At 40.9% G+C, this 17125-nt stretch overlaps 2 protein-coding genes across 3 annotated transcripts; one reads left to right on the top strand and one right to left on the bottom strand.

Moving 5' to 3' along the window:
• Positions 1-735: 735 nt before the first annotated feature.
• LOC127425635 (NAD(P)H-hydrate epimerase-like) lies at positions 736-7036 on the top strand. Of its 2 annotated transcripts, none has more exons than XM_051671828.1 (7): positions 736-856; positions 1792-1969; positions 3635-3743; positions 3843-3953; positions 4150-4260; positions 4536-4683; positions 6558-7035. In XM_051671828.1, the coding sequence occupies exons 2-7, from the start codon at positions 1809-1811 to the stop codon at positions 6758-6760; spliced, it is 843 nt and encodes a 280-aa protein (XP_051527788.1). In that variant the 5' UTR covers positions 736-856; positions 1792-1808; the 3' UTR covers positions 6761-7035. The 2 variants fall into 2 exon arrangements, with proteins under 2 accessions (XP_051527788.1, XP_051527787.1); XM_051671827.1 differs by having other exon boundaries at positions 756-915; positions 6558-7036.
• Positions 7037-7236: 200 nt separating this feature from the next.
• On the bottom strand, positions 7237-16607 carry LOC127425643 (ras-related protein Rab-25-like). Its single transcript, XM_051671837.1, has 5 exons — positions 16429-16607; positions 11629-11824; positions 9054-9247; positions 8675-8755; positions 7237-8497 (listed from the first exon to the last, which is right to left on the bottom strand). Exons 1-5 carry the CDS (start codon positions 16463-16465, stop codon positions 8382-8384), a joined length of 624 nt encoding a protein of 207 aa, XP_051527797.1. The 5' UTR covers positions 16466-16607; the 3' UTR covers positions 7237-8381.
• Positions 16608-17125: the final 518 nt, after the last annotated feature.

Here is a 17125-nt window from a genome sequence, read left to right as displayed (position 1 = left end):
GTGGCTATACTTTTTAAACAGTGAGTATTTTAATGTTTACGGATTGGCCCCATTCACTTCCAATGTAAGTGCCTCACTGGAACCCAGATTTTTGCATAATTGTAAAGAAAAAGATGGACAGGTCAAAATGAATTTTTGAGTTTGCAGTCAAAATTGCGCCACAAATACAGTCAGTTGAAATAAACTTGTATTTTTGTATTTTATTTTTTGCCTTCATGTGAAATAGGGTTGCCACTTTTGAAGTTTTAAAATAAGGGACACTTAAACCCCTGACTTATAAAAAAAATAAAAAATAAAAACAAAATAAAAAAAAACACATCTTTATGTTAAAAATAAAATTATTTTTATCTTTTCGATTATTTGTCTCCTTTATCTTATTTATTTTGGTTGGTTTATACGTTGTTTTTTAATTATTTCCTTCACCTGTACTTGTCTTTATGACTCTGTGATTGTATTCATACATTGTTTGATCTAATTGAACATTTATATAGAACAAAATCCACCGTTTTAGCATCATTTGTGGATTTTTCAGACGGTCCTTTACCCACCATAGGTACATTTTCCAATTTATATCAATGTTAAATTAGCGATCTGGAACGATTTCACCGTGACGCCATCTGACCAGCTTAAATACGGGACATATCGCGTCCCGTATTGATTCGATACAAATACGGGACGATCCCGTATTTTACGGGACGGCTGGCAACCCTAAACCTTTATTATGACAAGCGGTTCAAGCGCACCACCAACCCGGATATTGTTTGGATTCTGAGTTTCTGCTGCGGAGTGCTGCAAGTGTCATGCTTTGTATTCTTTAATGTTCAATTTAAAGGGTTTGAGCTCGGCGTTTATTCAGGTAGCGTTGCTGGTGTTAACAAATGTTGCAGAGCATTTAACCATAACTTAAACAAAGAGGTACTGGAAGCTTCTGTTTTTATACTTATATAAATCGGTCTTAATCAGCGTCACCTAGAACAGTACTTTAACTCGATAGTTCGTAAATACTGTCCTAAAACATGGTTGGCAGTGTTTTTGTTATTTAAGTGTTCTTCCTGACCTTTATGTGTTGGCAAACTTGTTGAGTTGCATGCTTTATGAGTTACAAGCACTTGAAATGCAAAGCTATCTTTTTATATAACTATGCTGTTTAGCATTCCTCTGCACAAAATGTTTTGGTCATTTATAACTTATTCAGTGTTCAATAACTTTAAGATGAGGTACTGTCCAAAAACCATTAACCAAATTTAGAATTTGTCCTTCCCAAATCTATGCTGGCAGAAATCACCACCATGGACTGTTTGTCTTTTTTTTTTATTTTATTTAATTTATCCCAATTTGGAATGCCCAATTCCCACTACTTAGTAGGTCCTCGTGGTGGCACGGTTACTCCCCTCAATCCGGATAGCGGAGGACAAGTCTCAGTTGCCTCCACTTCTGAGACCGTCAATCCACGCATTTTATCACGTGGCTCGTTGTGCATGACACCACGGAGACTCCCAGCATGTGGAGGCTTATGCTACTCTCCGCGATCCACCCACAACTTACCACGTGCCCCATTGAGAGCGAGAACCACTAATCGTGACCATGAGGAGGTTACCCCATGTGACTCTACCCTCCCTAGCAACCGGGCCAATTTGGTTGCTTAGGAGACCTGGCTGGAGTCCCTCAGCACGCCCTGGATTCGAACTCGCGACTCCAGTGGTGGTAGTAAGCGTCAATACTCGCTGAGCTACCCAGCCCCCTGTTTGTCCTTTTTTGACCTCTAATATCCTTGTTGTATTTCATGTCCAGGTATTTTAGCCAGGTGAATGTTGGGTGTACGAGCCCTGTTTGGAATCGGTCTTCTTGTGACAACACGAGGAGGCTCTGTCCTGACTCGCACAGGAGCATGTACACGTATTTCCAGTAACAGTAAAGAGCTCGTTCACAGGCAGGCTTGCACTATGGCCAATACAATCAAGTATCTAGGGTGAGCATAAATGCACATTCTCTGTGATATGTATAATTGTATATCGAGTGTATGTAGTGAGCTTAAATGTCCTTCTGACATCTGAGGGCTTTTTGTGGTATTTTAAGGAAATATTTAAATTCAAGATTGACAATATTGTTGTTTTCAGATTATACAGATTAGAGGTCAACCGATAGTGGATATCGCAGATACCAATAACTAAGGTGGTGGAAAAGGCTGGAAACGATTAATCGGCTGATAGTTTTTAAAATCGATTTATAGAATGTTAAAAAAATTTTGGCTTTTCTTACTATGACACACTGTGAGTCCAGAATAAATAAAATCCCAGAAGTCATTTATTGTTCAACCAAAATCCCAATAATAATCAGAAAAAATGAAGATTTGGTGTGAATTATGGATAATTTTTTACTATAAAAAAGCCTGAAAAACACACAGGGGACTTTTATTTTGAAATGAGAGAGACTTGGCTCTGTTACAGTGCTCTGTATTTATATCCTATATATTCACCAGATGAAGAGTTTTGTATATATACATTTATTCACCAGATGAGGTTTAATAAGGAATTACATTTATTATTTTTTAGTTATGAAATATGGAGACACAATGTATGTGTTGACAGGGAACATTTCTATATTGTCTCATTTTTTTTTTTGCAGAACTTTGCTTCAATTTAAAACACTTGATTATCTAATCAAAATAACAAAATATGCATTGATGTAAAGATAAAAGAAAATGATTGAATATTGTCAGTGATGAAAGGTTTAGATACAGCAAATCCCCACGAGGTATCAGTGATTGTTTTTATTTCTCCTCTAGAGATTGCTGTAACTGTATATTGCATAACAAAGCCGTTTTAACTGGAGAATCCTCCAGCGCTCAGAGGAACTTGGAGGAATAAAATGTATATATATATATATATATATATGGCAATTATGTGCATAGATTTTTGCCAATAACCGATAAAGAACAACTATTGGCACGGATTAATCTGTAAAACCAATATATCGATCTACTGTACCTCTAATACAGATTAATTTTAAATGTCATTAACAGATTTTTTATTTATTTATATCTGCTTTTTGACACAGTTATTAATATTATTATTTATGCCATTATATTTAGGCTTTGCAAAGTACTTTTGCTATCTAAATGGTCAGTGGTCACATTTATTTATATTCTTAGTTTTGGGCAGTGTCTAACTGTTAAGTTTAAAATGCTACACATTTCTCACTTGAGAAAGAATTGCTTTAAAATGTTAATTATGGAAATAATATATTATATACTGTAAATTATTTTGTCTGTAAACAGTTGTTTCCTGTTGAATGTACTGTATGATATCGGTTGACCTGATATTAAAGAACTCAAAGTACAAAAGTGTGAAAAAATATTGGTCAAACTGATTATTGGTCTGTAATTGTAATTGCAGACCAAAACGTACCTTTTTTTAATGTTTTTTTTAATAACAGTGTATAGCATTTAAGCATATATTCTGCAATAGGAACTAATTAAAAAACATTCATTAAAATCCCAAAATTAGATTAATATTTTCTATGGACCCTAATCAGCAAAGCTAGAACTGTCACCCGCTGCATTTTTACTGGAAATGTTATTGTATCTTTCCTTGTGTATCTTGACGTAACCCTGATTGCTGTTATATCATCACAGGCAAGAAGAAGCCCAGCGCATTGATGAGGAATTGTTTAATGAATACAGCTTCAGTGTGGATCAGTTAATGGAGCTGGCTGGGCTTAGCTGTGCCACAGCTGTATCAAAGGTGCACCCATGTTCTATCTGTACTCCATGGGAACAGATCAAAGTGGTGCAGCTTAAGTAGTGCATTTTTAACCCATTAAAAGCAGCTTTTCTGTCATAGGGCTATCCACTTGAGTCGCTGCTGAAGAGCAAACCCAGAGTGCTGGTGGTCTGTGGGCCAGGAAATAATGGAGGAGATGGGTTGGTTTGTGCAAGACATCTCAAACTGTTTGTGAGTTCACTTGTCTTTTAACAAATAGCTGAAAAAACTTGCAGAATGACAGCCTCAGTTGCCATTCACTTTCATTGTATGGAAAAAAAGATGCAATGAAAGTAAATGGTGACTGAGACTAACACACTGCCTAACATCTCTTTTTGTGTTTATGAAGGTGTATTGACTGCATTCATATTTTATGTGGAATTCCCAGGGGTATGAACCTTCTGTATTGTACCCAAAGCGCCCCAACAAACAGCTGTTCCAGAATCTCACCACCCAGTGTGAGAAGATGGATATACCCTTACTGACAGAGATGCCTGAGGTACATAAGAAACCCTAGTGTTCAATGCCTCATCATTTACACCAAGGGGGGTCAGATTTCTTTTTATCCCCCTTAGTGTTTCAACTAAAATTACCTCCATCTCATTAACGACTGAATAATAAAAAATAATGCGCCAACTACCTTGAAAATCCCTATTGCGCAAGGTTTGCATACCCAGCATAATTTTTCTTTTTCTAGGACAATTTGATTGTATGTGTTTCCAGATGTGTATTTAGCAGCTAGTTTTTTCCGTTTCCCCATGACTCTTACTTTAGGCTGATTTGATTGATGAAGCCTATAACTTGGTGGTGGACGCCATTTTTGGATTCAGTTTTAAGGGGGCCGTGCGAGAGCCATTCGGAGAGATCCTGTCCCAACTAAAGAAAATTACTGTGCCCATTGCTAGCGTCGACATACCCTCAGGTGAGCATGCACAAACACTTTAATAAGAGTAAAACATAACCAATGATTTGATTGCAATCCAAGTATTCAGATTAGTGCTGTCAGTCGATTAAAAGTTTTAATCACAATTAATCAAATATGTTTTCATAGTTAATCGTGATTAATCACAGATTTTGAAAGTACTGAGATTTAACTCTAAATATACTTATTTTACTGTCAAAATGCATTTATTTCATTCTTAGGAAAGAAAACAAAAGAATATGTAACAATAATGCTTTATTAACATTTTCCAAACAAAGCCTTCCACAGTATAAAGATAGAAATGCACTAAAATAGCACCAATTCAAGTAACATTAAAAGTTTTCCTAAGTCTAAGTGGGAGTTTGATTAATTGAATGAACTAGTCCCCACATAGGTTGCATATTCATTGCAGTGGGCATTAAATCTCATAAACTCTCATCCTCCACATTATTAATCTGCTGGCAGACTGTGGCTATCCGCTTTCCTACAGCAATCATGAAGTTCACCATCACCGCGTTCATTATTTGCGTCTGGGTGACGAACGTCAATTGGTGAAATCTAATTGGGGAACCCTGGTATACAAAAAATCCTCAAAGTAATAATAATAATAATACTGTATCATTATAATGGAAAAACTGGACAACAATGAATAATTGTTGTTATAATAATAATAAATAATAACTGAATTCCAAAATGTTAGTGAGTGAAGTAGTAGGTTTTGCACACCTTGTTCATAAAAAAAAAAAAAAAAAAAAAAAAAAAAAATAGTGTTTTGTGAAAAAATATATGAAGGTAAATATTGCTTTTTTTTATCACTGTATTGTCGAAAAAACTGGAAAAAATGCATTAATAATCTTGAACTAGAATTTATTTCATTAAACATTTTGAATGTACTTGGCTACAATGGCTGATAGGATGAATTAAAAATTATGATTTAAAATCAATTTTATGTAATATTTTAAGCAACATTTTCGAAATGGGGCCCTGGGTTTGTCGGTTGTTTGGGGCCTCTGGTTTATACAGTATTAACGGTAAATGTGTTTATTGCGATTTAAAAAAATTTACGCGTTAAACTTTCATTAATCGCATGCGTTAACTTTAACAGCTCTAATTCGGATATAAAAGTATTTTTGTATAAATAATTATTTAAATATTAAATATTTTTTCAGTTTATTAAATTTTTTTATAAACTTTTATAAAGTTGGTTTATAGAGTTAGCCAATCTGCATTCAAAGGGTTTGTATTATGAGAAATAAAAATGTCCTTGATCTTTTGAACTGAAAGTGTTCATTGTACTATGAATACATACACAGTACTTATACCTCAATACCACCTGTGTTAACATATCAACAGTGCCAGTCCATTATTCAGAAATGATCTTAACATCAGAAACGAGTGGCTGAAGTTTATTTTTTAACAAGGTCCTTGAGCATTCCAGTCTGATCTTAACACTTTTTGTACTTTATTTCAGTGCAGATTGTCACAATGTAATCCAGGTTAAAAACTATATTGTACCTGTATACAGCAGCTTGCAAATAAGTGAAGCACAGCACTGTTTCTCATTGCACAAGTGAAGAGCATGCTATACATAGGAGTACAGTAGCAAAACAACCACCTGTTTTATTCTAAGGAGAGGGTGAATTAATATGGTAATTAATAACTATATTACGGCACTAGCATAAGTGGACTTTAGGGACAAATTAAATAGCAAACATATATGATATGACCCCTTTGATAACCTTTTTCTTTATTATTAAGAAATGTGATAATGATGAGCCAACCAGCTTATCATACATGTCTTCTAGATGGATGGATGGATGGATGGACAAAGGATGAACCATAACTCAAATTATCATTACCTTCTCTGTCTCTAGGCTGGGATGTGGAGAACGGCTGTCCTGATGGGATTCAGCCAGACATGCTCATCTCTCTCACTGCCCCTAAGAAAGCAGCCAATCACTTTAAAGGACGCTACCACTTCCTGGGAGGCCGATTCGTTCCTCCTGCGCTTGAACAGAAGTACCAGCTCTATCTGCCTAAGTACCCAGGCACAGACTGTGTGTATCAACTAAACTGAACAATAAACAGTTAAACATTATTTCGTGTCACTGATCAAAGCAAAAAGTCAAGAAAAAATGTCTTGATAACTATATCAACAGTTTTGAGCTTTGTTTGAAATATAATGGCTCAGTGGAAATGGCCTTATTGATGGTTATTGATCAGTGTCATGATTAAATTAATGAACTGTATTGCTAAGGATCGTTTGAGAATGTTTCGAAGGCAACTTTGAATTATTAATTCCTTAAAATAAATATTTAATGATGGGTTGATGGTTATGTTATTTAATGGACAATCCGGAATAATTACTGCATCATTGTTTTGTGTGAATTTTTAATTTTAGGTGGTGTCTCACATAATGAAATTCTTTACTGTTTAAAACCATGTTACATATTTGAGGATACCTTAGATATCAATTTAGAACAAAATTGCTTACATTTATACTTAAAGCTTTAAAGGGATAGTTGACCCAAAAATTAAAATTCTCTCATTTACTCGCCATCCCAGATGTGTATGTCTTTCTTTCTTCTGCTGAACACAAATGAAGATTTTTAGAAGAATATATCAGCTCTGTAGGTCCATACAATGCAAAAGAATGGTGGCCAGAAATTTGAAGGTCCAAAAAGCACATGTAGGCAGCATAAAAGTAATCCATCAGACTCCAGTGGTTTATATATGAAGCGATATAAGCGTAGGTGATAAACGGATCAATAATGGATCAAAAATGGACCTACAGAGCTGAGACATTCTTTCAAAAATCTTTGTTTGTTAGGGGCCTGGGTAGCTCAGTGGTAAAATACGCTGGCTACCACACCTGGAGTTCGCTAGTTCGAATCCCAGGGCGTGCTGAGTGACTCCAGCCAGGTCTCCTAAGCAACCAAATTGGCCCGGTTGCTAGGGAGGGTAGAGTCACATGGGGTAACCTCCTCGTGGTCGCTATAATGTGGTTTGTTCTCGGTGGGGCGCATGGTGAATTGAGTGTGGTTGCCGCGGTGGATGGCGTGAAGCCTCCACGCGCTATGTCTCCGTGGCAACGCGCTCAACAAGCCATGTGATAAGATGCGCGGGTTGACTGTCTCGGACACGGAGGCAGCTGGGATTCGACCTCCGCCACCTGGACTGAAGCGAATCACTATGCGACCACGAGGACTTAGAGCGCATTGGGAATTGGGCATTCCAAATTGGGAGAAAAAGGGGAAAAATCCCCCCCAAAAAAAAAAAATCTTTGTTTGTGTTCAGCAGAAGAAAGATTTTAAGAAATAAATTTTAATAGGAGCAAAAAGATTTGTGTTAATTTCAATACCAAATAAATAATTTTATTTTGCAGTAAACGTAACACCTTTGTAGTTCTTTCCAAAAATGAAATACCATTGTACAGTCCAAGCATAATTAACAGTCTAAAAAACACACCATTAGTGCCAATTGTTTACATCTTCTAAAAGTAAAAAACAAGCCACAAAACACAATAACCCTGAAAACTTTGACCCTTTCTCTCACTGATATGACATCCAATGAGGGTTGAGTCTGAAGAAATGCATCAGTGCAGGTATGAGATGTGAATCATTTCGAAGGTTAATGTCTTTGTTCTGCTTTTGATGGTTTAGTGACCGCATAGATGTTCATTCGTGCGTTCATGAGTTCTAACAGCAGGTCTTTTTCTCCTCTTGAAACTTACTGGTGGGGCCGCTGTGACCCAGAGTCACAGCACTTAAAGAGCCTCGAGTCACCTCTCGACTTGCAACCTTCTTGTGGATTGCTGATGGGAAAAAAAACATGATTGAGAATTTTCATTATGTATTCATAGTAAGTTAAATTAAGGTATAAACTAGTTTGACATCATTCTATTTCAAAACAATATTTCACTTTGTTGGAATGTTGATCTAGGATTACTAAACCACTGCTACTTGAGAATGTATAAAAAAGCTAAACTTACCTGTTAGAACTTCAAGGAAGGCAGATTCAACATTAGTTGATTCCAGTGCTGACGTCTCAATGAAAAGTAAGTCTCTGGCCTCTATTTTAGAAAATAAATAAATTGGACTACAGTCAGATTAATTCAAAAATTGGATTTTCTCCTTTACCTAAACTAAATGTGCGGATGCTTTTAATTTGAAATGCATAATTCTTCAATTTAACTTATGTATTTCATAAGAACTAGACTGTTGTAGCTTCAGATGGAATTTTAAATGTAAAAAAATAAAATAATGTTTTACAAATTAGAACAGAACCCAAAACTTGACTGTGTCAGCTTGAATATGTGTAAGACCAGCATACAGTACATTGTGTTGACGAGTTATGAAATGTATCGACACCTGCAAAGTCCTTGGCCTCCTCTCTTGGTACAGTGCGTAGAGTCTCCAGGTCACTTTTATTTCCCACAAGCATGACCACAATATGTGGATCTGCATGGTCATAGAGTTCTTTCAGCCATCGCTCAACATTTTCATACGTTAGCTGTTTGGTGATGTCATAAACAAGCAGGGCACCAACTGCTCCCCTATAATACCTACAAGAGAGAACCATTTCTTATTACATATATATAAACAGTAAGGGGACGTTCAGACATTTGATATCTAATCTACTTCCTTATAATTCATCATCAATGCCATTTTCATCATCAATTCCATGTTTCTGATTTACCATGCATATAACCATGCATACATACTGTATAGTGAACACTGTAAAAACTGTCCATAATTTTAACGGTAAAAAACATTAATTGGTTAATTGTTAGTTACATTAACATATATGGTAAAAAAATATATAATATATTTAACAAGACAACACGTAATTTTACGGTACAATTTTGTAAAAATGAATTTTTTTTTAATGTAGAAATTTATAATTTTACTGTATAATTAACTGTAAAAATGTATAATGTTTAACAAGAATACATGTACTTTTACTGTAAACTATTGTAAAAATTAGAGTGAAAAACAATAATTGGGTGTTCCCAGAGGTCCCTGCATGACCCATCATATTTAATGGGAAAAGTTGTTTCTTCTTATTTTTAATATCAGTTATGTACATTGGGGTGTTCTGTGTTATATTTTATGTTGTTTAGTTAATGTACATTTACATTAATGCATTTAGCTGACACTTTTATCCAAAGCGACTTACAGTGCACTTATTACAGGGACAATCCCCCTGGAGCAACCTGGAGTTAAGTGCCTTCATCAAGGACACAATGGTGGTGGCTGTGGGGATCGAACCAGCAACTGTCTGATTACCACCTATGTGCTTTAGCCCACTACGCCACACTTTTTTGTTTATTGCATTATTTTAGTGTCACATGTGTTACCCTTTTCTGTTTGTTTGAGTAACACTGTCTCTACACGTGTATCCTCCAGAGACCAAAGCGTGACTGCTGTGTGCATTTTCCATTTCCCTTTTTAATTTATAACTAGTGGCACCTAATAAGAATTTAAAAAAACAAAAATCTAGGGGCCCTGGGTAGCTCAGCGAGTATTAATGCTGACTACCACCCCTGGAGTCGCGAGTTTGAATCCAGGGCGTGCTGAGTGACTCCAGCCAGGTCTCCTAAGCAACCAAATTGGCCCGGACCCTAGGGAGGGCAGAGTCATATGGGGTAACCTCCTCGTGGTCGCAATTAGTGGTTCTCGCTCTCAATGGGGCACGTGGTAAGTTGTACGTGTATCGTGGAGAGTAGCATGAGCCTCCACATGCTGTGAGTCTCTGCGGTGTCATGCACAACGAGCCACGTGATAAGATGCGCAAATTTATGGTCTCCGAAGCAGAGGCAACTGAGACTTGTCCTCGGCCATCCGAATCGAGGTAAGTAACCACGCCACCACGAGGACCTCATAATTTGACAACAAAATCTCAAAGTTCTCTCTTTGGACTTTCAAACAAACAAGTGATAGCCAGTGCTGAAGCATTTTACCAATCAGAAATTGGCATAATTAATTCTGATACAAGTCATGGCCACATTGTACACATTTGTGTACGTTGTGTTTAGCAGCATGGCGTTTTGCGATAAATCGATCAAATTCTTAAAAAGGCATATCGGATGAAATTAGAGACTCTAATCTTTTGTTTCAATGTAAAAACGTAATTAAGTTTCTTTCCAGTTTTGTTGACGTTTCTCCCAAAGACAAACTCCGCTGTGATTGGCGCCATATTGTTTTGTCACATGACTCAGATGTCAAAAGTTTAACCCTTTACTGACAGCACAGAGTCTCCTGAACTGAGATTAGTTGGCTTAAATGAAATTCAATTATGTGTTGCATATAACGAAGCCAAAATACAGCGTCCACACATCTGTACAAAGTCGCACAATGGTATTAATTATTGCTTTTATAGTTCCAGAAGGTTAGTATATTAAGTTTATATAATTTAATAATATAAACGGTAAAACCGTAAAATATATGGGCATCAAAATGGCATCCTATGAAGCCTGAAACATGATCACCGTATTTTTTACAGTAAATTTCTGGCAACCACAGCTGCCAGTATTTTACTGTAATTTTAACAGAATTTTTTTACAGTGAACTTTTAGTGACATAGATATTCATTCAAAGTATTATTAAATTCTGTTAAGGAGGATTGATGCATAATTCTGCTATTTCACTTTATGTGTTTCATATGAATATATGATGCCATCTTAAGTGTATGGAGTGATATATATACTCTCTTCATCCAGGTGTGTACAACACATCGGTTATGCTTTAAAATGATGACCAAGTAATCAACCTTTAAAAAAGAAGCGGTTCTGGGTGTGATGCTAAATCAATGAGGACGAATTCGCCAGGCTGTGTAATCTTGAAAAAGGATTAGGCCTACTTTGAATGTATGTAGATTCCTGTTTGAAAACCATCTCAGATTCAGAGCTATTAGCAGTTTAGTAAAATGAAATTAGGCACTTACGCTGAGGTAATGGCCCTGTAGCGCTCTAGACCAGCCGTGTCCCAGATCTGGGCCTTGATGGTAATAGTATCCACTTGAATGGACCGAGTGCTGAATTCCACCCCAATGGTTGTGCGGCTGTCATGATTGAACTCATTTTTAGTAAATCTTGACAGCAGGTTGCTCTTTCCAACCCCTGATTCTCCAATTAAGACCACTAAGAGAGACACAACAAAATTATGTTAGTTTACTTTGGTTAAAAGCTTGTTTAGATGTTCATATATTCTAATTCACAACAATTACTGTAAAAAGTGAATATATGCAGTTGTTACCTTAATGGACATTTGTCTACATGGTTTAACATTAAAAATGTATTATGAAGTCAGGTTGATTCAGTTTTATTAAATAATATTTCTGACTTATATAAAACCAGTTGACTTAGATGTTACTCCATAAACGTATCGGTTACTGTCGTAACCTCCGTTCCCTAATGGAGGGAATGAGACGTTGTGTCGATGTAGTGACACGAGGGGTCACCCTTGGGAGCCCCAAACATCTCAGATCTTTGAGAAAAGGCCAATGAGAATTGGAGAGTGGAATTTGCATGCCACTCCCCCGGACATATGGGTATTAAAGGAGCTGGCTCGCAACCATTCATTCAGGTTTTGTGCTGAGGAGCTGAGACAGGGTCCCGGCCATTTCAGCGGGTAGTACAGCGTTGTGGCAAGGGGGACACAATGTCTCGTTCCCTCCATCAGGGAACGGAGGTTACAACAGTAACCGAGACGTTCCCCTTCTGTCACTCACTCGACGTTGTGTCGATGTAGTGACTCTAGGGGTCCCGATACGAAACGCCACAGCTAGCTGAACCGTGTTACATGGACTGCCGGTGCAGGTGCAAGCAAGCTGCTGCGTGCGTAGTAGGTGCACCGGTCTCCACGTAGCCTCCCCCAACACCCCAAAAAAACGTCATATAGTTCCCCACATCCCTGGGGGGGGAAGAGATGTATCTAGTATGGGAGCAGCCAGCCGCGGCCTTTTCTCTCTATGTTTTCTTTCCACAGAGTATTCAGTTATTCGGCTGGGGCCATTTTATTGCTCAATATATGCACCAGGGAAGACCCCGCGGAGACCACATCCTGCCTGGAGGGGAGGTAACATGTGGCAAGCACGTCATGTGGGCTCAGAGCCGCATATGGAAGAGGCACTGTGGTAGGTCCTGCCTGAAAGGGGAGGAGCTCTACAAACACGGTGACTGGGACAGAGAGGGCTCTGTCGAAGGGAGACGCAGGTCTGCCGACAGGGAGAACGTACTGTGGAAAATACATCACAGGGGGTTACCAGAGTAACCGGCACCTGTGGAGCACTTACCTCAGTAAGGGCATATTAGCACATGTACTGGTTCCGGCTGTGAATTCCTCTGCTGAATTCACGAGCCACAGGGCTAGGGAGGAAGGACATCCAGGGTTCATGGGTTCGTGAACTCGCATGGGAAGAGAAGCGCACATCTTCGCCTCTTTGGAGGGGAAAGGCGCTATACGCAAGCGATACACCCGGCCAGCTGTCCGTATTCCCGAATTTACCTGTTCATACCTGACAGAACACGGGACGAAACCGGCTCAATCCGGAGATTGTAAAATCTCAAAGGTATTGGGTGTCGCCCAGCCCGCTGCCCTGCAGATGTCTGCTAGAGAGGTGCCATGGGCCAGTACCCACGAGGATGCCAGACTCCTTGTGGAGTGTGCTCGTATTCCCAAAGGGGCGGGCACGGCCTGGGCCTGGTATGCCATAGCGATGGCATCCACAATCCAGTGGGCAAGCTTCTGTTTGGAGACAGCGTTCCCTTTCCGCTGTCCGCCAAAGCAGACAAAGAGCTGCTCAGAGCATCTAAAGCTCTGCGTGCAATCCAAGTAGATGCGTAAAGTACGCACCGGGCACAGCAACGACAGGGCTGGGTTTGCCTCCTCCTGGGGCAGCACTTGCAGGTTCACCACCTGATCCCTGAAGGGGGTTGTGGGAACCTTGGGCACATAGCCCAGCCGGGGTCTCAGGATTACGTGAGAGTCACCCGGACCGAACTCCAGGCAGGTATCGCTGACAGAGAACGCTTGCAGGTCCCCGTCCCTCTTGATGGAGGTGGGTGCAATCAGGAGGGCCATCTTCAAGGAGAGGGCTTTCAACTCGACTGACTCTAGCGGCTCAAAAGGGGCTCCACAAAGGCCCAGGAGGACCACGGAGAGATCCCATGAGGGGAACAGGCATGGCCAAGGAGGATTCAGCCTCTGGATGCCTCTCAGGAACCTGATGATCAGGTCGTGCTTCCCTAAGGACATAACGTCCACTGTATCATGGTGTGCCGCTATGGTGGCCACATACACCTTCAAGGTGGAGGGGGACAGCCGTTCCTCCAGCCTCTCCTGCAGGAAGGAAAGCGCTGACCCGACTGTGCATCTCTGAGGGTCTTCAGCTCGGGAAGAACACCGACTCGTGAACCGACGCCACTTCAGGGTATAAAGCTGCCTCGTGGAGGGAGCTCTGGCCTGAGTGATCGTGTCTACTACTGCTGGTGGTAGGCCACTTAGGTCTTCCGCGTCCCATCAAAGAGCCAGACTTGGAGGTTCCAGAGGTCTGGGCGCGGGTGCCAGATGGTGCCCCGTCCCTGAGAAAGAAGGTCCTTCCTCAGGGGAATTCACCAGGGAGGGGCTGTCGTGAGGAGCGTGAGGTCTGAGAACCAAGTCTGGGTAGGCCAATACGGGTCCATGAGGGTGACCTGCTCCTCGTCCTCCCTGACCTTGCACAAGGTCTGTGCAATTAGGCTCACTGGGGGGACGCATACTTGCTGCGCCGGGGCAAGATGTGTTGTATATCCTCCATCTGCTTCCTCACCGCTGAGCACTGCTGGGCGAAGTCGTCGACGGTGTCGCCGAATAGGCCGATCTGGGAGATGGGGGCATTGAGAAAGCGAACCTTGTCCACGTCCCTCATCTCGACCAGATTCAGCCACAGGTGGCGTTCCTGGACCACAAGGGTGGACATCGCCTGCCTGAGTGCTCGCGCCGTGACCTTCATTGCCCGGAGTGCGAGGTCGGTCACCGAGCGCAGCTCCTGCATCACATCGGGATCAGGACCACCCATGTGCAGTTCCTTTAGTGCCTTGGGCTGGTGTACTTACAGGAGGGCCATGGCATGCAGGGCAGAGGCGGCCTGACCAGCGGTGCTGTAGGCTTTGGCCGTCAGAGACAACGTCGTCCTACAGGCCTTGGAAGGGAGTGCCGGGCGATACCGCCAGGTGGCCGCACTTTGCAGGCACAGGTGCACCGCAACTGCCTTATCCACCTGAGGGACCTCCGTATACCCATGGGCCACCCCGCCATCGAGAGTAGTGAGAGCGGACGAGCTGGGAGGTCGGCTTCGGGTAGAAAAAGGTGCCCTCCACGACTTTGTCAGCTCGTCGTGCACTTCCGGGAAGAAAGGGACTGGAGGGGGGGGGGCATGGCTGTGAGCAGCGCCCCGAACCCAGGAGCCAATCATCTAGCCGCGAAGGCTCAGGGGAGGGTGGAAGGTTCCACTCCAACCCGACACTCGCAGCGGCCCGGGCAAGCATGGTGGTCATCTCGCCATCAGCCTCAGACTGGGTGGGCCGACCCGAAGGTGGCAGCCCAGTCGAGTCCTCGGCATCTGACAACACCAGTACGCTCTCAAAGGCAGCGATCGAGCGCTCATCCCGCTCTGGAGCTCCAAAAGGGACACTAAGCTGGCCCTGGGGCGAGCTGGTCTCCTCTCGGAACTCGCCGGGGGCAAACAAGCGTGCTGGGGAATGAGAGGTCCGCGGGGATTTACCCGGTGGAGCCGCGCCCATTGAAGCCCCCAAATTGCCTCCAGCACCAGCCGGGCCAGCCTCGTACCCGGAGGTAGAAGACACGGCGCGGGGGGCAGCTAGAGAGGCTTTCCCCCAGATGAAGGAAAGCCACGACTGCAACGTTGCCATGGTCATATTCTTGCAATGATAATATGAACCACCCACGAACGCTGCCTCAGTGTGATTACAACCCAGACACGTGAGGCAGCGCCCGTGGCCGTCGGAATCAACAAAGACAAAAAGGCATCTTTATAAAGACGCATCTTTAAAAAGATGTTCACGTCAATGTGTTTGCTCTAATAGAGAAAATATACTCTTTGCAGGAATATAAACTCTCTTAGCGCTGTCAAAGCGCCCAGGGGCGTAATCTGCACAGATCTGTGCAGAAGGAGAGAAAAGCCGCTGGAATACGCCATATATCCAACAGCAAACGCTTCTTGGGAGGTGAATGGACCGGTAGTGGAAGACAACTTGCTGACTCACAACCGCTCGGCTCCGAAGAAAAAATCTGAATGAGTGGTTGCGAGCCAGCTCCTTTTATACCCGTATGTCCAGGGGAGTGGCATGCAAATTCCACTCGCCAATTCTCATTAGCCTTTTCTCAAAGATCTGAGGTGTTTGGAGCTCCCAAGGGAGACCCCTAGTGTCACTACATCGACACAACATCGAGTGAGTGACAGAAGGGGAACTACTTTTTATATTACCTGACAAAACATTTCACAGTATAATAAAAAGCTGTGTTATAGGAGGAAGTGACTCATCTGCAGTCCTTTTTGAAGATTAAATGCTGTGGAAAAGTGTTTTTATAAGATATAACAAGTTTTTTTAAGTATATAATCCTCTTAAAGAAGATATTGAGAGAAACATATGTAAAGTATTGTACTAAAGAAGTATGTAAAGAAGCATGGTATACATATATATATATATATATATATATAATAGAAAATATGAATTAGACTCACCTTTGAAGACAAAGTTGTAAGTTAAATCTGTCCCCATGTTCCCCTCTTTCTGTAACGTGTCAGTCTGTTTTTTAAAGTAAATGCGTTACTCTTAAAGTTCACTGGCAAGAGAAAAGCAGACACTCGGGTTTCTGAAAAGGGCTGAGACTGATCCATTCTTATGCTGGTCTAAAGGCAGATTCCACACTTGCAGACTCCGCTTTGAGACAGTTGGGGTGCGGGAGCAGGTGTAACAGGTAAAACCACTGACACACACAGTCTATGGGAGTGACTTCACATTCTCATACAAAACTATTAAATCACTGTTCCTTCTCACCACATCAGACTGCACATCTCGTACAGCATATATGAAAACCAGACATAAAAATCTTGTTGCATCTTATGACCAACAATTCTGTTTATCTATTTAACAAAAATTAGAAAATGTTCTTCATAAACAAACTTGACAGTGATGAACAACTCCAGGTTTCGTAAACCAACAATAGGTTTTCACACTCATTTTTGTATGTTTGTGACTGATACAACCAGGGATGTCCTTCTCTATACAACACTTTATAATAAAAATGAATATCTCTAATTTAGTACTTTAGGAACATGCAATTTTCTTTCTGAGCAAAATCCAAAAATAAAAATTAGACAGCAGATTTTGGATAATACTATAAAAATTGAAATACACAACTTTTCAAATATTTTTCAA

Source organism: Myxocyprinus asiaticus, chromosome 34 (genome assembly GCF_019703515.2).
Source record: "Myxocyprinus asiaticus isolate MX2 ecotype Aquarium Trade chromosome 34, UBuf_Myxa_2, whole genome shotgun sequence".
Taxonomy (NCBI): domain Eukaryota; kingdom Metazoa; phylum Chordata; class Actinopteri; order Cypriniformes; family Catostomidae; genus Myxocyprinus; species Myxocyprinus asiaticus.
The sequence above is the reverse complement of the archived record's forward strand: the minus strand, read 5'-3'. Positions and strand labels throughout refer to the sequence as shown.